Here is a 21177-nt window from a genome sequence, read left to right on the forward strand (position 1 = left end):
ACAACTCATATTACAATGATTGTTGCAAAAACACGGACCCATTACGAAGTTTTCTGATGTGCATTTAGAATCACCAGCTATTGCCGCCATCTAGTGGTTAAAGTGAAGAACTGTATGTTTTAATTCAGCAAGTTACTGTCAATGTAGCCGTAAAAGCATGCTAAGACTTCCGGTAAATACTTTAAAAATAAAATGGCTAAAAGAAAGTGACCACAAACAAACGTACGACAAAACATATCGACAAAATATTATACTATACTATACTATACTATACTATACTATACTATACTATACTTTATTTTACTATACTGTACTGTACTATACTATTCTATACTGTACTGTACTGTACTATACTATTCTATACTATACTATACTATACTTTATTTTACTATACTGTACTGTACTGTACTATACTTTATTTTACTATACTGTACTGTACTGTACTGTACTAGTCTATACTATACTATACTATACTATACTATACTATACTTTATTTTACTGTACTATACTATTGTATACTAGGGGTTTTCAATGTCTTGCAGGTACTAATGTTTGCTAATGGCTCACCCTTCTGGTGAACACAATGATACACAAACATGACCATCACTACTCAGAGGTAAAGTCATTTTCAAATTGGATTACTGAGTGAGTGGGACACCTTAAATATTGGTAAGCAGCCCCCACGCTGAATTTTGTATTTCTCATTGCCCGCCCTAAAACATTACATTTACTGTTCCATTGTGATATTCTTTCTATTATATGAATTATACATGTATTAACACAGTGTACGAATTCTCTACCACAAATGTCGGTATAGCCCAGTTATTTGGAAAAATAAAAGCTCATTTGTACAAGATTTACACCATTCAACAGAGACTTTATTTCCAGTTCAGCAAATAATTTACTGCCTTCAAAAGAGTGTATTCATATATGAAGCAAAGAAATGCTACTGATGATAAGAGAAGAATTAAGTCTACAAAGCAACAGTCTCCAAGATCCTTCGTTTGGCACAGTGAATGAGACTACATCCACTGTTAAAACAATCAGTTGTAAATAAATACATAATGCATCACAGCAAGCAGCCAAGTTTGTAATTTTTCATCAACATAGTGCATACAACATCAAATTTGATAACAATGATAACTGTCAATAACTATAATGATGATGGCAAGATTGAGCAGAAGCAATATAATTTACAATCAGTGCATGCTCTAAGCATAATGACATTCATGTCCTCACCTTTTCTTAGATGTCATGTGACACTGGGTGACGGTGCACTCCAGAAACAGCGAAGAATAAAATAAACACTGCCTTTGTAAACAGTATTGCAACAACAGATGAAACACTTAGGGACATTAAATTATTTAACAGTATATTTTGGCACTGAATTTTCATTACATATATAATGAAAATATATAACCTCCCGCCACCTTGTATAAGTGTATATGTGAGGCTTATATATATATATATATGATTTAGTATATATATCAACCTCAATCAATATTAAGTCAGATATTTACATTCAATTTGTGTGTGTGTGTTACAGAGAGAGAGAGAGAGACAAAGTGAGGAAGAGAGAAAATGACTGCTGATCTCTAACTTTTTGTCATGATTGAAATTAAGATTTTCTTCCCCTTTACTGTATCATTTAGAAAACTGCAACATCAGCCACGCTAAAAAAAAAAAAAAAGAAAAATCAATATGTACTGTGTGCTCGTGACCCTAACTTTTAATAGTTAAAAACAAAGTATTGCCAAGTTCTCTGATGTTTTGGCCTCATATTAATTCAGCTTAATAAATGAATCCTTTTCTTGTCACCCTTTCCCCCTCTCCTGCTCCTATGCCTCCCACACTTGTTTTTTTCTCTGTTGTTCATTTCTTACCCTTCATAAGGCACCAGTCCTGATCATACAGACAGTTGGACCGTGAAGTAGGACCCACATTTGGCAGACCACCATTTCAGTGCAACAAATTAAAATAAAGCACTTCCACAATCGATAAACCAGAGATACAGTGATGGTAAATAGAAAGTTAAAATGAATGATAATAGGGGAATGAGGCCTCATAATACCAAGGAATTTGTTTTCCAAAAGAATCTAATCTTTCATGACATTTTTCCCCATTTTCTCCTTTAAATGGATACTTCATACTCCCGTGTATCCTGTTGTCAAAGGAAAAAATCAATCAGTAAAAAAACATTTAAAGGATAACTGTATTTCTAGGGTAATATTTTTTTTTAAAACATATTTTAGGTCCGAGAAGAGGCAGCGAACAGGCTGTAATGTAATCCTTTGGGGCAACTGCATCAAAATACATCTGCTGGAAGTGCTTGTTTTGCCTCTGACAGACTCAGGTTGTCTGACAACATTATGGATCATTGTTGTACCATTCTATTCAAACCCACCAGACTCTGTTGGCAAAAGTGTCGATTTTACCTCACAGAGAACGGGAGTGGCTGCTTTAGTGGTGCTTCGATTGGTCTGTTTGTTTGTGTTGCAGTGTGGTACACAAATATTGTACTGGATCCGAACTAACCTTTTACAACACCAAAATTACACAATAACACAAACAAATTAACTGATAAAGACAGCAGTAGACTAGCTATTCCAGTGTAAAATTACTACTTTTGTCAATGGAGTCTGGTGGCTTTGAACTGAGTGGTATAAAGCTAATTTCTGGTCAAATAAAAAGGATCTTTCAGGTCTATATGTGTAGGGATCCTTTCCATTAAGTTGTCAGACAGTTAGAATAACAATCTGCGCATGTTAGTGGCAAAAACAAGCACTTTAGTGGACGTACTTTGATCTGATGCAATTGCCCCGAAGGATTGTAGCTCATTCACTGCCCGTTTGCAGCTGCTGGCAAAGACAATATACTGGACCAGTTCCATAAGTTTTTGAACCTAGCAATCATTTCAGACCCAAAATATAAAAAAACAGGCTCCACATTTAAAAAAAAAATTATCCTTACAGACTTTGAAGGAAAAGATGAAGGACTGTGAACTTAGTTTATATAAAAATGAAATACATACAAAATATTCTAAAGTATAAGCCTTATACTTACTCCTGCCTCATAAAGCGGGTTGTTGAAATCGGACTCGACTGTAATGGGACTGTAGGAGTGTGTGTGAGAAAGAGACTTCCAGAAGAGCGGCTTCCACTCTAGTCTGCATATGCTGTGAATGAGAAAATGACATATAACCACATGAATAATAAAACTGAATATCATGAATAAAAACTGAGGTGAAGAAAACTAAAAGCAGTGGTACAACCGCAGAGATAGATGAGTGTTAATGTTTGTACAGAGCGACCGAGGACTAAATGCTACTCAGGGGTACTTACTTTGTATAGTACATGTAAATCCCTCCAATCAGGAGGATGACCAGAATGATTGGCAGAATTATTGCCAAAGCAATATTCTCACTCAGGATCTGATGGGACGGCTCGAATGACTGGGACACTGTGAAATTGTCAAAAAGTCATCACAAAAAGAAGCTTTATCATTAACTGTGCTGTTCACAGCATACTCTTGATTTGGTTATTAAAAATAGACATTACATTAAAAATAGACTGTGAAATTGGAGAAGCTCTATGTTTTCAGTACACAAACAGACAACCACAATAGATTTTATTCGCTAAATCTAAATTCATTTAAAGCCTGCGGTAATTACGCCATATATTTCGTGAAGTACATTGAAATATTGTTTGTAAAAGTGGTCGTATCCCCCAAGTGTTCCAGTGTGTACAAAAAACATGCTTACTTTTGTGGCACCATCTATCACAGTGTCGTTCCTAATACCATCACTAGATGATGCCCAAGTAACGATTTCAAATCCTACATGTGGTGACTGTAAATATTAAATCTTCAGGATCTATTTGACTTTATACACATCACAAATAGGAGAATAGACAAGAGATCACCTTCTAATTTGTGATCATCCAAAAGCCCTTCATATGCCACTGCAGGAAATGAAGACAAGAGACAGAGAAATTAAATGCACCTTTGGGATCTCATTAGCATATTTTTTGCTGATCTATATTCTTGTTGGCAGCTAATCTTTAAAATGGTTAGAAGGTCCAGAGCAGAATATAAGAAAGTGGAGATAATCATGTCCTTTACCTTTGCAAAAGGGCGGCGGGCTGTTCCATTGAGAGGGATGACCGGGAACACAGTTGATAATGACCTCCCCAATAAGTTCATAGCCCTCATAACAGAAGAAGCGCAGAGTTTCTCCTGCCTGGTAGCTGTGCTTGTACAAGGTTTGGTAACCATTGTCAGGGACACCAGGGTTTGGGCATGGGTCATATTTTACTGTTCAGAGCACACAAAAACACACAGAGAACAGTCATGCATTTGGAGTTGGTTTCTAAACTTATACTTCATAAACAGACAGACAGGAAAGGGACTTACAGACACACTTTGGGCTGTGGTCACTCCATTTGGGGTTGCCAGTGTCTCGTCCGTGGCAGGAGATTTGGCTGGGTCCTTCCAGCTGATAACCCTGGTTACAAGAGAAACGAACGACTGTTCCAACTGCAAAACCTGCTTCAGGGCGCACTGAGCGCGCTCCATTTACCACCTCTCCTGGATCAGGACACTGCTGGACTGTAGGGGACAAAGTGGGACACATATAACAGTATTTAACTTGATCCTGGCATTAAGTGCTTTTATCAAAAAGTAAGTAATTCAACATTCTTTGTTTCTGGTGGGGAGTTTAATGAGACGGTTAATACCTCCTTCATGTCTATACAATAATTATGAGGCTACAGCCAGCAGGCAGTGACCTTAACTTTTTTTAAAAGAAGTTTCTGTGGGTAGTTTAAGCTTATATTAGATACCTTTGGACAGAGTTGCTCTAGCTGTTTACCACTGTTTCCATTCAAATGTAAACAATTTCAAGTATTAAACTATTCCTTAAAAGACAGCTTAGAATAAAGGACGGAGGAGCGTCATGGATGATAAATGTGTCAATTGTTTTTGATAAAAGTTAAAACCTGAATGTATTCTGTCATTGAACATATAAGCGAAACCCTTATACCTATTCTTTTTATCGAACATTTACATACAATGGTCACATTTGTTAGCGTTTATACTTCCAGATTCCAGACCTCAACAAGCTTTTCTGTGTGGAGCTGAGATCTGTGAAGTATGTCCCGTTGCCTGCCTCACCTTTAACACATGTGGGTGGACTGCTGCTCCAGGAGAGGTCCCACTGGCAGGTGATGATGTCAGAGCCACTGATGTCATATCCCGGCTGGCACTGATAGGTCAGCACACTGCCTCTCACAGGGGAGATGTGGGACGAGCTGGACCAGCCGAACTCGATTTGAGGCAGGGTGGGGCAGGTGTCATTTGGCTCAACCTCTGCAAGACACACAAAGAGAGCAAATTAAAATAGGTTGGTCAAGATCTCTTCTTCGGTAGTGGAAGACCCCACTTGTCCTGTTCAAATGATGGCTTGGTGCATATCTAATGATATTTTCTCACTCTGAGCCATAAAACAGGGAAGGAATGCACGTACCACGATAATGAATGAGGAATCCTTGACTGAGGGTGAAACTGGAATCATCTGGATCGCTCTGAAACTGGATGGTGACCTCTGACCCTCCAGACACAACCTGGAAACGCTCTTTGGAGCCCAGGTATTGCCCGATCACATGGGACATGAGGTCGCGTCCGTCAAAAACGGTCAGCACGTCAGTGTGGCGGATGTTTAAACTTTAAGAAGGAAACAAGAGAATAGAAAAGAAGAAATGAGAGATTCTGTTTTGTAAGACGAGCAGTCCACCCACCTGACGTGTCGTATTAGTCAGTACACGGCACAGAGCGGAAAAGCAGGAGAGGCAGAAGATTATGTAAAGCTGCTACATGATATTGTCTTCCTTTCTTTATAATTAGCTATTTTACTTTTTAATGAGGTATAATTTACATATGTACAAAGGATGTTAACTATAGTCTTTGCACAATCAGCAGATCATTTATCACAATGTAAACTTGCTGTTAGATGTTAGAGGAGAATAAAATTGAATAATATGATCTAAAATTGTGTAGATGTGGCACAGCAATGAGCTGATTTTGACACGAGGATGTTGGTTAGATTGTGTACCAGATTGTGTGTTAAAGGTTTTTGAAATTCATTTGACATTCATTTTGGCGCTGACCCTATTTCTCTAGGGGGAAAAATACATTGTAAGCACATTTACTGAGTAACATTTCTGTGTCATCAAAAGCTTTTCTACCATCTCCTGCCAAAGCTTTTCTTGACATCGAATATATTGTATGGCTTGTTATTGTTTGGCAGTATAAGGGGATTATCCTACACATTCAACAACAACAACAACAACAAAATATTTAGGATGTTTTTCAGACTGTGGGTGGCATAAAAAAATCATACAAAATATTGCATGAATTGGTAGTATTGAAACATGTCCTTCTACTAATAAAATCAGATTACTTATCTAGATGTAGCTGTGCAGTGGTTTAATTTTGTGTGTGAAATATGTAGTTGTCTGTCATTATACAAGTACATGTATGTAATAACTTTCCTCCAAGCCACAGAATTTGAACTCCACAAATGTGAAAACTGGAAGCAACATATGTGTAGTAAAGGGAGTGTAATACTATATTTGCAGGGGTTTTTTTTGTGCTAATTTCTTTGTGACATAAGCAAGTCAACATTCAGTTTATTGATTAAAAAACACACACACAAAAACATGGTTGGTTGCCTTTTAATTGCCAACAACTTAAATCAGATGTACTCACATGTGGACATCCAGTTCAATGCGTTTCTCCTCATTACCATGGATCTGCCATACACAGTCTAGGCCTTTGGAGTAGCTCTGGGGCCAATCAGGAGACAGGATGGTACCCGAGGGCTCGGTCAACTCCCCTCCACACAGAGCTTTACAGAGCAGACGAGAGGAGAGAAACTGTGGTGAGGACGTGGACTGGGAGACAGAGAGAATGATGAAAGGGGTGATGAAATAACAACAGAAGCTGGAAAAAGAAAAGCAACTGGAGAAAAATGAATTATTAATAGCGGGAGAGAGGGCTTTTAAAGAAGGCAGATGTCATAATCAACGACTTGCTTAAAACTTTCATTTGTCATACAGCTGTGGTGTTTCCATGATGTAATCAATTAATTAATTAATTAATAATTGTCTACTATTCGGCAGCTACATAACATGATCGATTAAAGAATATAAAGAACAGTCACTTTGACGCTTACACCACAGTAACCTGCGGCCCTTGCAGAAATAAAATACAAACAGCCAGGAAATTGTGTCAGTAGGGAAATAACAACTCTAGGATGCACACAGCAGTGACAGAAGCCAAATGAAGCACTTCTATTTTGATGCAAACCCACAATTTTGCTTGTTAGGGCACATTAGATTAGATCTGGTTTGGAATATGCTGCTGATTTGCTTGCCAGGACTTGCTCTCCTACAAAGCACCTCCTATTAAAACTGAGGCATGAAACTGTGAAGCCACAAACACACACAAAGACACAGAAGCAGCCAATGGTTGTGGGGTAAATCCTGGATTGTTCACCGACACATGTGATGGAATCAAATGGTGCACGAAGACAGTTACGTAACACACAGACAACTTTGGAAACATTTTCACCATAACATTTGTCAATATATTTCAGTGAGAGCACAATATGTATGTAATATGTAACTGTGAGCAGAATAACGCCACCAGGACTGAATACTGAGAACCACCTTTGCTTTGGGAGTAGCTCCATTTTTAGAGATTTATAAAATTTTACTAATAACAAATACAACTACCGACCAGCTGATCACTTGTTTTTAAAGCAGTCAATGATTTTTCACTCTGAGACAGAGAGAGATGGCCCTTTGCCATACATGGGTGCTCAAAACAACCCTGGAAGCTCTGACCTCTTTGCCATCCATCCATTAATCCATCCATTGTTTAAGAGGCTCTTTGCCATGCAGGACTCAAATGAGCGATTTCCCACCATCCACCTCTCTACACTGTGTACGAGCAAACTTGTGATATCCTGCAAGCAGACGTACCACACAGCATATGGCTTGGTTGAAACTACAGCACCTGTGTTTTGAGCCAGTCCCTGACCCGGACCAATGTCTCTGCCAGTTTTATATGTGCCTCAGTCTCTCTGTTGCTCTCGGTTTTCACAGCATGCCAGCAGATCAGCAGATGACACAGTCAGCAAGGCTGTAGTCTTCCTGCTACAACATCTTGATACTTCAGGGACCCACCCTAACACAATTCAGTTTAGAGCTGCAACAATTAGCCATTTAATCCAATATTCAATCATGTCGTCAGTTTTTAAAGCAAAGATGCCAAAAATTTGATATTTCCAGGTTCTCAAATGTGAGGATAAGCTGCTTTCCTTAGTCTTACATTAAGGTAAATTAATATGTTTGGGTTTGGAAATGTTGGTTGGACAAAACAAGAGTAGATGAAATCACTATAGGCTCTAGGACATTGTAAGAGGCATTTCTCGCTGTTTTCTGATGGTCTGTAGACCAAATGATTAATCAAGAAAAAAATCTACAGATTAATTGGTAACAAAAATAATTATTTGAATATTAATGAACCAAATGAATTGAAAAATTTGAAAAAGTCGATGTGTTTTGGAAATATGGATAAGTGGTTTAGTCAAATTAAACAACAGAAGGAAGGACACGCAACAAGATAGTTTGTCCTTCTGATAAGATGAAAAAAATTAATATCATAAACTGCTGGCACACAGGTTGAAATTGTAGTTTATTCACTGCAACTGAATCTCAATCCTGAAACGTACCTCTGCACACAGGCTCGCTGTCATTCCAGTGGGGATTGCTGGGGTCGACACACTCAATTGTCCCTGAACCCTGCTCCATGACAAAGCCCGGAGAGCAGGTGAAGGTAACAGTGGTGCCGAGCTGATATGTGATGTCACTGCTGCTGAAATTCCCATGAGGCATGTAGGGCTCCCAGCAGTGTTCATCATCGAAAGCTGAAAATAGACAGAAAAAGAAGTTAGACACAGTGTGTGGATGTGTATGCTGATCAGAAAAAGCTTTTCCCTGTTCCTTAGATCGAGGAGGGAGCAGAGTAGCGTTTCCCTTGAGATGACCCAGAATTTCAAACCCTCTTACAAAAAAAAAAAGAAAAAAAACATGCACAAAAATCCCAGGTGTAAGACACTAAAAGCTTAAACAGTGAGGATCTCCAAAACGTAAAAAAATCCCACTGAAGTGAAGGCAGACTGTAAGCACTTACATATGGCTTATTAAAGCTCTTAAACACAACAACAAACTAATGAAAAGAAAGCCTTTCTAAAGCGCTGTAGCCCATTCCACTCTATTCCCAATTTAGATATAATATATAACATATCAACTTTCTAACTAAATTATCTTTAAATTAACAAGATTAGAAATATCAGCCTTGGACTAGATGGTCTGAGATTAAAATACAAGTGACAAGTGACACGTCAACTCAGAGCCTTGTGAATTCTTATAATTGGGTTCTCGTAATTCTATAATGAATCATATCCAATTTGTTTTCAGGCAGTGCGCTGACCCAGGTATTGAATATTACGCAACAATGAGGTTAGAAGGAAGCGCTGGTCTGCCACTGCCTTTGAGTTTTGCTGAATTTGAAAAAGACCTCATGAAAGGAAAAGGATGCAGTATCCGAAATCTCTGTGCTCACCCTCGTATCGCAGTGCCAGAAGCAGAGGAATGGAGGAAGAATCAGCTGTGAGCTCCAGGTACAGTGTGGAGCTCTCACTCAGCAACCCACGTTCTGGGACATCATCCAGGTCTGAGTCAAAGAGCGGTGGAGACAGGGAACTGTTTCCACTGCGCACAATTAACCTAAAAAGGAATAAACCACAAACACCCAGTGGTTAGCTCGGGAAATGAGGGAGATGTTATAATCAGTGTCTGAATAAGAAATGCATGAATGTGCATGGGTAGCAGACTGAAGGTAATCAACATCAAGTCTAGTGTAACTTACATGGCACTGGTGTAGAATAAAAATCATTTTGCTTTGGTCTAGAATGATCTAGCTATTTTCCAATTCATTTGTGGAATCAAGAACAGTTTTCTTCTTTTTTAAATGAAAGTTTTCATTTAATATTTTTCTTATTCTATTGCCTAACTGTCTATTGTAAATGCGACAGCTTTAGGCATGACCGACAAAAAGAACATCCTTAAAATAAGTTTCAGTTCAAATGAACATTATATGAAAGTTTATGGAAAGATAACAAACAAAAAAGGAAACCTTATTTGTCACAACAAACAGAACATTGATAATGATAAGGTTGTACCCTCCACTGTCCAAAAAAACATTCTGTGATACACAATCTAGTGGAAACACAAACTAACTTATCATCATCCTCATCCAGCGCAATCCTCTCAAAGTGTAGATGGAGTCTGTGTCCCTCTTTGGCTTCTATTAACCAGTGGCAGCTCAGGTTATTTCCATTACTGTGGTTGCTGACAGATGGAGGGAGTGGAGACAGTATCCGGCCCACTGTTGCATTACGAATCCACCCTCCACAAGACACAGCTAAGGAAAAGTAATATTACTCATGTTATTATCCAAAATCCACCACTTTAACAATCACACTATTACCAAAGAAGTAGCCAATATTGTAATAGCTACACTGTTTAACTCCAATCTAAATCAGTTTACTGACCGACACATTGTGGCTCAGGAGTGCTCCAGTGTGGTTGTGTTGTGTTGACACAAGTAGCCACCTCGTGGCCGCGAATTTGGAAACCTGGATCACAGTGGAAATGTGCCTGACCTCCAGGATGGATGTCTGTCACTGTCACACCACCGCCCTCAGGAGACAGGGGGAATGGGCAGGATAGCAGAAAGGCTGTTGATGTTGATGAAACAGAGAAGGAATTCATTTTTTTTTGTAACACTGAAGATAAAAAGTTGAGGTTAAAGTTTGAAAAAGATCTTTCTCCATTCAGCTTTCCCTTCTCATTCTGATTTTGAAAGAACCAGTTGTTTGTTAATATTGAAGTCGTTATTTCTCTGTGATGCTCTCACTCTGGCTTTCCCTCAACCTCCCACATCACCACCATGATGGCCATGTTGTCTCAGGTGAGTCAGTTGAGTGTCACCGGCTGTCTCATTACCAACACCAGTACTGTCTTATTGTATTACGGGTCATTTCATGAAGATGCTCCTGAAGTCTAATCACCAAAACCTTTCTTGGTTGCTTTCTTGACTACTAATAAATGTTGTTTATCATCATCATCTAATCTATTCCTCCTTGCTGAATGTTACGCAGTGACAAATGTGCCACTCAGAAATGCTTCTGGCTTCAAACTGAAAGGATAATGTCTTCAAGTACGTACATGGGTATACAGGTATTCATTTTAGTCGCAGAACACGTTCTCGTCGCTTCTTCATGCTATGACTATTCAACAAGAAAACAGATCCAGGGTACCAATGGAAAGGTCATTTTTAGTTATTTTATGAAATCTTCTAATCATCTACCTTGATAGTGGAGGCTGAACATGCCGTGGTTGGTCTGTTGGAGACTGCGATAGTGTATGTACACCTGATTGGTTGTACTGCGAATCACCTGACCCTCCCTCATCAGGGTCTCATTGGCTAAGAGCTCTGGTCCCAAACCTCCATACCCCATGATCGTCAGAGACTCCTTCTTAGAAAGGTTAACCTTCCTCACCTAGAGGGAAACAAACAAAACAAGCAAGCGACAAGTGAAATAATTACTTACTAACTCATGACATACTGTGCAGTGTATTTCTATGCAAACATTTCACCTTTAAGATGATCAAATGAAAACCATTTGCTATGTGAATTTATCTTAATTTAGTTTAGTAATTAGAGGCATTACACTCACCTTCCACTTGGGTCTCATTAGTGAAAAGTTAACACTGTGCAGCTGATTGACCATACTGCTGCTACAACACTGTTACAATTAGAATTACACAGTACTCCCATGTGATCACCGCAATGTTTTTTTCTTTTTTCCAAATCTGGAAAATGGTTAATGATCTCAAGATATAGCACCAATCATGCCGTTGTTTATTAGATTAAAACTGGGACACACAGGCTTGAATATATTTCAAAATGTGTATCAGGTTTGACAGATATCTAAGATCACACGAATTAAAAGATCTTATCAGATTTCTGTGTCATAGGCACTAACTATCTATTCACTCTGGCCATAAATTCATGCACATTGCACAAATGCTTCAGCTATATTTTTACAAAGAATAAGTCTAGTTTATATGCTATATCTATATCTATTATCAATAGAATTAAATGTTGAAATGGACTATTTTATGTATGTAGTTCATTTGAAAAAAGGGTTGATATTTGAAAAGATGAATGGTTAGTAATTAATAGGAATTAATGCACATTACCTGAATTTCTACACCATAACCTGCATACACAGTAATGCTGTAGGTGCATTCTAGAGGGGAAAAGGATGATGTTGATGCAGGATCTGGTGACTCGACAACATCCTCCACTGCTGACAAAGTCGCATTGCATTGTACTGTGAAAAGAGGAGAAGGGCAGGAGAAGAAGAAGCAAACATGTGTGTTGAGAAAGACATCTAATGCCTTTTAAGTTCATTTCATACAAGAAAGCCTCAGCAAATATACATACAGTTTTTTACAGCAACAGCATGACTCACACTAATATTGTTTAAGAACTTTGCTCAAGTGCTCAAGGCCTTCTTGGTAGGTTCTTATATTGTTGCATCCCAGTAACCTGCTTTTTTTTTGGACGCGGACTTGGATGAGCAGTGATTGCTGCTGAGAGCATACAGCGATGTGAAGATAAGAGAGAAGTTACAATGTATTTTATTGAACTGTGGACTGTGGATCCACTGACTCTCAAAGATGCCTCCTACACTCCTGATGAGTTACACTGCACAAACCAGGGCGTTATGAGGAACTCCTTGTACTGGAAATAAAGAATTACATTGGAAGCTTTCTTCAAATTTGAAGGTGCAGATGCACAATACAACATACACACACACACACACACACACACACAACCTCTCTTGCCAGTGCTAGTGCTGTCAGATGTATGTTGATGCTGTAGTGATTTAGTTAACTGATAGAAAAACCTTGATCCAGGGAGCAATTGTGTCTGACTGACACTGTCAAGAATTATGACCATACTGGTAAGACTCGGCATGGCTGCCATTATTGCACTAATAAAGTAAAACTGTATTTCTGGTGTGCATATAAATATGGATTGGATTGTCCACTGCTGTTTTCCTCTTTCAAGTGGGTCAGCTGTGAAATATGCATATTATAGCCATCCTTGACACCAAAATAGCTGTGCACTGCTGGATAGCCGGTGACAGCCCTCCTCCCAAATATGCAAACCGTCAAAATTCCAAATAGATTAAGGGAAGCATAACTGGGCTCTAGGAAAACCTCATATTCCAGTACAAATCTTTGTGGTAAGCATATGCTGGGAGTTGTGTACATTTATGAAAGTTGTAACATGTGGTAATTGCATCTTTTACTATTTGTAAAAGATACTATTTGCTGCCTACATGGGAATGGCAAAAGGTACCAGTCGTCCAAACTAGAAACTGCAGGGCATTTGTGCATTGCTGGTAAAACAGGCTTTTGTTGGGTTTCCTGGTTTTAAGTAGAAAGACCAGCAAGGCCTACTATGAATCTCATTACTGGACACATTTCTTTATGTAGAGAAACAGCAAACATGTCTAAATGTGGGGCACATTTTGATGCAAGGATAGCACAGAGGATCTTTTACTACCTCTTCATGGAGAGATTATGGAGTACCTCAGCTATTGGAAAATCATTCGTTAATTGGAAACAATCTGGTAAACAAATGTATTATTATGTATGTATCCAAAAGTTCCATATATCATTTACTTGTGGCTTATCTCTTTAGTATATTTATTGTCAGAACAACAAATAAACTACATTAAGTATAATTAAGTCTCATCTCAGCTCATTCCTGCCTGATCTTTGGGGCAAAATCTAAGCCTGATAATAACAATCTGTCTTACCATCACTATGTAAAAGTATGGAGTTGTCAGTAACAGTACACCAATTAAAAGTAATCCCTACCAGTGAGTACTGGCATAATTGAATCATTGGCTTGGGTGAAACTGTCATGTCTTGATTGCCCTGCATTAAGTTATTTTATTGATCATGTGGCTGACTGAAACTACTGCTATGCTTCGGGAGAATCAAATTATTGAACACAACTTATAAAATAAATGGCATTTGGAGAGTCCATTTGGCAAACAATGAACAGAAACAATGAACAAGTGTTCGCTAGAAGCGTTGATAAGGCGAAAGTAACTTTTTCATTTATGGTAGAATTTTGTGTATAGAATTAAGTGCCAAAGAGTAATTCACGGTACAAGGTACAAGGCATATTTACCATTCTACAACACGGGTTGTGCAACAAAATGCAAGTTTTAGTCCCAATTCCTATGCAAGAAAGAATATTTTTTCAAGTTGGAGAGCGATGGATGAGTTCAAGAGTCTTGCAGCCTGAGGAAAGAATCTGCTCTGAAGTCTGGTGGTACGACAGCGGATGCTTCTGTATCTGTTGCCAGACGGCAGCAGGGCGAACAAGCTGTTATTGGGGCGGGTATTGTCTTTTAATATCCTTTGGGCTCTGCACAAGCATCTCATCTCACCAGTATCACTGATACTTGGTAGATGGGTACCAATGATGTTCTGCATGGTTTTAATCACCCACTGCAGAGCCCTTCTGTCCTGAGCTGTGCACATCCTATGCCAATTTGTGTTGTTTCCTGTAAGGAAGCTTTCTATTGCTCCTCTGCAAAGTTGACGAGGTGAGGAATTTTGCTTTCTTGAGTTTCCTTGACAAATAAAAGAGTTTCTGAGATTTCTTCACCTGGGTGTAGATGTGTGATGACCATGACAGGTTCTCAGTGATTCCTGGGAAATTGCTCATGTGCTCCACCTCAGCTGAATTGATGTAGACAGTGGTGTGTGTCTTCCTCATTTTTTCTAAAATCATCACTGATGATCTCCTTGCTTTTGCTGATGTTGAGCACTCTGCAAGGTTGATAATTTCCCCACCAACATGAATTTTCATTGTTGTTTGTAATGTGGCTGATGATGATGTTGTTGTTAGCAACTCTCACAATAGAGCTTTCTCTATGTCAGGGGTTGCAGTCACGGAGTAGAGGAGGTGTGACCACCAATCTGGACTGTCTGGTGACTGTTTGTAAGGAACTTCGATATCCAGTTGATGGCATCCTTTGAGGATCTCATGGTTCTGAATGGAAACTGGTCCAGGATGGTTGGGACGTGCTGGAGAACCGGCTTTTCAAAGCACTTCATCACAATAGGGGTGAGTGCCACGGGTCTGTAGTCATCTAGACTTGAAACTACAGACTTTTCAGGTACAGGGGCGATGGTGACTGTCGTGAAGCAGGTGGAGATGCTTGCCTTTGACAGTGACATGTTAAAAATATATCAGTGATGATATCAACAAGCTGATTGGCACATGTTCTTAGCACATGGCCAGGGATGTTACCAGGCCTCACATGTGATGGGTATACTCGTGCTTTTGTAGCTTGTAATGATCTGGATCACTTGCCACATATCTTGGGTGTTGTTGGTGTTGAGGGCTCTCTCCAGTGACTCTTTAGGCCTCTGTGATGCCAGTTTTCAGTCTCGCTCTGGTGGTGCTGTATGCTTCCTTGTCACCTTGATTGAAACGCAGGTGTTTTGGCTGTGGATAGGGCCCTCACCTCTCAGTTGACTCAGGCTTTCTGGTTGGGTAATGACATTATCATCTTTGTGATCAACACAGCTGCTCATGCTGCATGACGGTTCTCCTGGGTGGCGGCAACTCAGACACGTAGGACTAAATAAAAAAATCTAGCCACCTAGAAGCAGCAATTCTCTGGAGTTGTTAAAGACGGACAGGGTTTGCGCGTAGCAGATGCACTTGTGTGCCGTCACATTATTCATTCATGGCAGAGAATGTATAATAAGTTGTGCCCACAACACATAATGAGCATTTCAGAGTTGAAGTCATTTCCTCACTACTTGGAGGCTGTTTTAAAAAAAGGGGTGGAAATGACAATTCCCAGTAAAAACACAATAAAAACAATTGAACCGTGGAGGAAATAGGTGACACACACACACACACAACCTCATTCATCTTGAATGACATTTCTCTCCCCACACCTAATACAAATCAGCTGACCCATCTCCTACCTGCTCATTTGCATTTCCCCAACTCTTAAGTGTAGCTGTTGCTGTAATCGTGCCTTTTATGTCATGACCAGAGTGAGTAACAGCTCTCATCCACCTGCAGTGAGAGCTGCACAGGCACTGGAGCCAAAGGATTTGGGTTTTTTTTGAGTTTTTCCTTCCCGAAGAAGGAGGGTCATAAAGGGCAGGTGATGCCTCGGACTGATCCATTGGCCTCATCGACTGCTGGACTCTTTATTAGATTGTTTGTTCGCTTACACTTCTTGTTTATTTCAGTGAACTTTGTAAAGCACTGTGAGACAACTCTGTTGTGATAATGGGCTATACAAAATAAATTGAATTGAATTGAATTGAATTGAATTGAATTGAATTGAATTGAAAGGAAATGCTGTAACGTTGTCTCACTTAGATCCATTTGTGACAGTCCTTCATAAAGGATGCTATTCTCCCTGTTTGTATTCCAGTCATGATGGCATTGTTGACTGACTGATTTGTCAAGTAAATACTTCTCCTCTTACAATATAAGGACTGTAACAGTGGTGATATTAGTATTCATGAGTTCACCTGGTTGCTCTTTATTCAGTTAATACGTTGTTTTCGTGCTTGCTGATCAAATTTAATTTCACTAGCAAGGACCACACCACAACATAATGTCATTTGAGTTTAATGACATTTACAATATTCAGAATATTGTATGTTCCGGACAGATGAATGGATATGGATGAAAGGGATGAATGTGGAAGGGTGATGTCGTCTGGTAGGTGGTCCGGGATGTATTTGAGAAAAGGTGGAGGGAGACTCAGTTTGGAGGCTCTGTCTCAGGCATGTTCTCCATCCGAGCTCATTTCAGGCCCCCGGACGGTACCTAGAATTACACATGGGAGAGGTATGTACCAGGTTGAATAGGAAAGGATGAGGGAAGGAGGGAAGAGAGGATAAAGGGATGTAGGCATGGATGAGTTGGATGTAGGATGAGGTCGGGAGGAGAAAGGATGAATAGAAGGGAGAGGGAGGGTGGGTCGAGAAATCTGAGACAAACAGCACTGAATGGGTTGACTGGGTTGAAGAAACCTGGTAGGTGATTAGAGGTGTGGTTTGCGGCGTGGCCCTGCCCCTGAACCCAAGTTAAATCATCAACTTAATTTGTTTGTTGTGATAATAAGTAACACGCAAATAGGACATTTAGACTTAATTGTCATTATTATTTTAGATACAGAACTTTTCATGTGATAATATGAACGGAGAGGACACTAACAGTAAATTTGTTGCATTGACCACAGACACACCGCACGCACAAAGCCTCTATTGTATGTTTCATATCTCACTGGTTTTAAAGCACCAAAATCTTTTTATAAGCCTTTATGTCTGTATATTTTGTCCTGACTGATATAGATTTTATTGAAAGTAATAAATAAGGTATAAGGAGTTTTACTCGGATTAAAATCATCAGTGCACCTCACAGAACCAGCTATGGGAAAAAACTGCATATTCCATAATTTCGATTCACTGCCCTTTGCTGTACTTGCTGGGTACACCATATGTGTATCTTTTTCCAGTGCCAGCTATCCTCACCATTTAAGTCAAAGATTCACATGTTGATGTAAGACATATTACTGATACATCTGGCTGTAGACAGCTCACAGCAGTTCAGGCTGGTTAACCAATATGCTTTCTTGCTTTGGGTTATGGAGGAGAAATAGGGGAGAAAAGCAGGTTTCACTGACTACATCAAACAGGAGAGCAGGACTGCACTTCATCGTCTTCACCACCATTCTGTGTACACTCATTGCTGTAAACGTTTAAAGCATGAACCCTGAAATGTAGAAATAACAGAGGCACTTGAAGTTTCTAGTAATTAAATCAGAAGCATGGACTGAAGTTTCGTTACTTTAAATTGTTCTCAGTTCATGTTCAAATGGCTAAAAATAATACTGAGCAAAATATCTAAATACCGAATACTGAATAGGTTACAGAATGTCATTTCACATTATTAACAGATAAATGGTAAATGACTGCTTTTATATAGCAGGTAGCTATGCTGGCTCCATATCTAGCCTACAGAATGAGCACTAAGTCACTAAACACTGGTTATGTAACGGTGTCGCAATTTTCTGAAAAGAAATTCAGTCCATGTACATCTTTTGCTTTACAAATAACCCATTGTACAGTAACCTTGCTGATGTTTCATCATGAATATTTTATGGCAAAATGTTTCACGTTACCTTGTCCGTCAACGTTTCTTTGTTACTCTTTTTTCAGAGACAGGACATAAGTGACGAAGGGAACCAAAGTGATTCAGTAGGAATTTGTTGTAGCTGTTGGCACCACTAAAATCAGAGCAGCTCTAAAGCTACAGGTGAGATTATGAATTGTTTGTTCAAAGTTTTTTCACATCCCTTAATCAGAACCATAAATTGCATTACTTAACAACTGAGACTAGGTGGGGTCGTGCGGGTACCTGGCACATGCATTGTGGTTATGGTGGTTGTGGTGATCAGAGTGGTGGTTGTCTCCTCCTCTAAGGGCAGCGAGGACATAGTATTCCTTGATCCTGTCTGGCTGGCAGCAGAAGAGGAGCTTAAAGCTGTGGTGAGCAGCCCTGGTGATATGACTGTTGCTGTTGACTCAGTCTGCCCAAGTCCAGGCACAGCCTGCGTTGGGTTGGTGGTGGTACCTGCAAATTCCAAAGGTTCAATTCAGTGTGTGTCATTTCCAATGACTAATCACCTTGAATGTACTGTAGCTGAATTACTTAAGCCATAAAGGCCTGTCCTAGTGTACCTGTGCCTGCAGAATGCTCTCCCAAGTATTCCTTACTCTGCAGGGCAGCATGGATCAGGTCACCCAGAGGGTTCGACTCTGGGGTTGATGTTGGTGGTGTATCAGGCTCAGGAGTCATAAAGCTCATACCTGAAACAGCCAGGACTTATTATTGTTTTTGCTACTTGCAGAAACAAAATAAAAACAAACCTAGTTAGCAGGACATGGCAAGCAAACAGCATAGAACATACGTTTTCTTTTCTAGATTTCAGGTAAACAAAACACTCAGCATTAGTCTATGATTATGGCAGGACAAAAATGTGCATGCATTAGCGAACACACACACAGTTACCTGAAACAAGGTGGATCATGGTGACAGACAGCATCACAGCAAGGCGTGTGAACCCCATGGCTTTGGATGAAACTGAATGACCTGAGAAGGTTAAAGTGAGCAGATAGATTACTAAACTATTATGTAATAATGCAATTAGAACAATTACTGTATTCTGCACTGTAATGTATTTGCTTATTAGTAGCTTATAATTACTGCAGGGAGCACAGAAATAGCACATGTTGGCTGGAGTGGGAATGAATAGCAAATTATCAGACCTATCGTTTAAAATTCTCGCGCAATTCAGGTGCTGTGCACATGTTTACATCACACAGGCCACAATGACTCGGATTAGAAGATCACTGCGAAATGATACTGTAAAAACTGAACTCTATCAATCTGCAAATATGCATTCAGTTAATGTTAAACAGAAGCGTCAAGAAGAATTTAATAAAAGTTTATTTTGCAGGTCTAGTAAAAGGGAACAGGTACACCTCACGGGGTATAAGGTTTAATATTCACGCTTTCCCTCTGCATTTTCTCACCCAAATCTGCAACAACATGCCCGAAAATGCGCTATTCACCAAACGAGCCTACCCTCGCCGCAGGCAGACTGTAAACCTCATTCTATTGTCAACCTGTTTGTGGTAACGTGTCAAAAAGATCCTATGCTGTTATTCAAGGCGTTTCCTCGGTGAAATCGCCAGGCTGATGTGACAAAATGATGGGGCTATACGAGGCGGCATCACTCGCACCTCCCCCGGCCCTCTTTGTGCGGAGGACGATTTTTGGCATCAGTCATCACCAACGAGAGACCGACAACCGTCTCAGCAACCTTGAAAGGCGCCCGTCGCTTACCTTTATCTTCCAGGCTGCGTCCCGTGCTCTGTTACTTTGACTGTATCCTGTTGCTTTAGGCCCCGAGAACACGGCGGGGATTGTGCTGGTGAGATGCCCCTAGCTGGTTACCGTGTGGTTGACGCATTCGGCTATGATGTGAGGGCATTTGTGTTGAAGCTTCAGGTGCGCCCTAGCGGCCGCACGCAGGAACTGCAGCGGCGCGCGGGAGATATCCACATTTTGTCTGTGGGCGCTGGAGGAGCTGTCCACCAGCACGGTGCTGAAGTGTGTCCGAAACAAGGCTGCACGGTGTATCAAGGTAATCAGACGGATAGAAATGCAGCACGCAGTGTACGCTTGCTCATTTTAAGGCCTGCATGTGCCGTACGGTATGCATGGCGAACACTTTTGTGCCCGTTTGTTTCCTGTGATGGTTGGATGTTTGCGCAAACATGCAATGCGGACATTAAATATGAGCCAGCTGAGCTGTGTGGGCTGGTGCAGAGCAAAAGCAAAATGAATGCTGAAGCGACTGCAAGAAAAACGACCCAAGTCCACAGTTTATGGGACACAGTTTATGAAGCGTAGCCGTGCTGTCGCCTAATAGGTGTTTCCAGTGGGCAGTATCATCACTTAGCATGTAATTGATGCAACTACTAAACGATTGTGTTGGAATAAGCCTATAGGGAAAGAGCCCTCCCACCTAAAACACATCCGCACACAGACGTGCACGCATTCATGTTTTCTCTTTGTAACAGTAGAAAGAAAAGAAAAAAAATCAAACCTCTCAGCCTGTCTGTCTGACTCACTGTTTACATCCTAAACACACACACAGACACACACACACACACACAAGATTTTGATCAAATCGTGTGCAAATCAGTTTCCAGACCAGTTGCTTACAGGACAGAAATTTGCCTGCGCTATTATCATGAACATTTTTATCATCTGATGAAGAAATCCTATTTATATACAACCCAATTCCAATATTTGGTGCCTGGTACTTTTGCACAGTTGATATGATTG

General features: G+C 40.0%; 1 protein-coding gene across 1 annotated transcript; it reads right to left on the reverse strand.

Moving 5' to 3' along the window:
• Positions 1–2131: 2131 nt before the first annotated feature.
• Positions 2132–19409, reverse strand: sez6l2 (seizure related 6 homolog (mouse)-like 2). Its single transcript, XM_070847983.1, has 18 exons — positions 19333–19409; positions 19002–19130; positions 18679–18894; positions 12390–12523; positions 11494–11686; positions 10676–10861; positions 10362–10545; positions 9685–9848; positions 8792–8986; positions 6763–6901; positions 5522–5718; positions 5170–5364; positions 4411–4605; positions 4120–4311; positions 3921–3959; positions 3342–3459; positions 3064–3175; positions 2132–2161 (listed from the first exon to the last, which is right to left on the reverse strand). Exons 1-18 carry the CDS (start codon positions 19388–19390, stop codon positions 2132–2134), a joined length of 2676 nt encoding a protein of 891 aa, XP_070704084.1. The 5' UTR covers positions 19391–19409.
• Positions 19410–21177: the final 1768 nt, after the last annotated feature.

The sequence above is a fragment of the Pempheris klunzingeri genome, chromosome 17, assembly GCF_042242105.1.
Source record: "Pempheris klunzingeri isolate RE-2024b chromosome 17, fPemKlu1.hap1, whole genome shotgun sequence".
Classification (NCBI taxonomy): Eukaryota; Metazoa; Chordata; class Actinopteri; order Acropomatiformes; family Pempheridae; genus Pempheris; species Pempheris klunzingeri.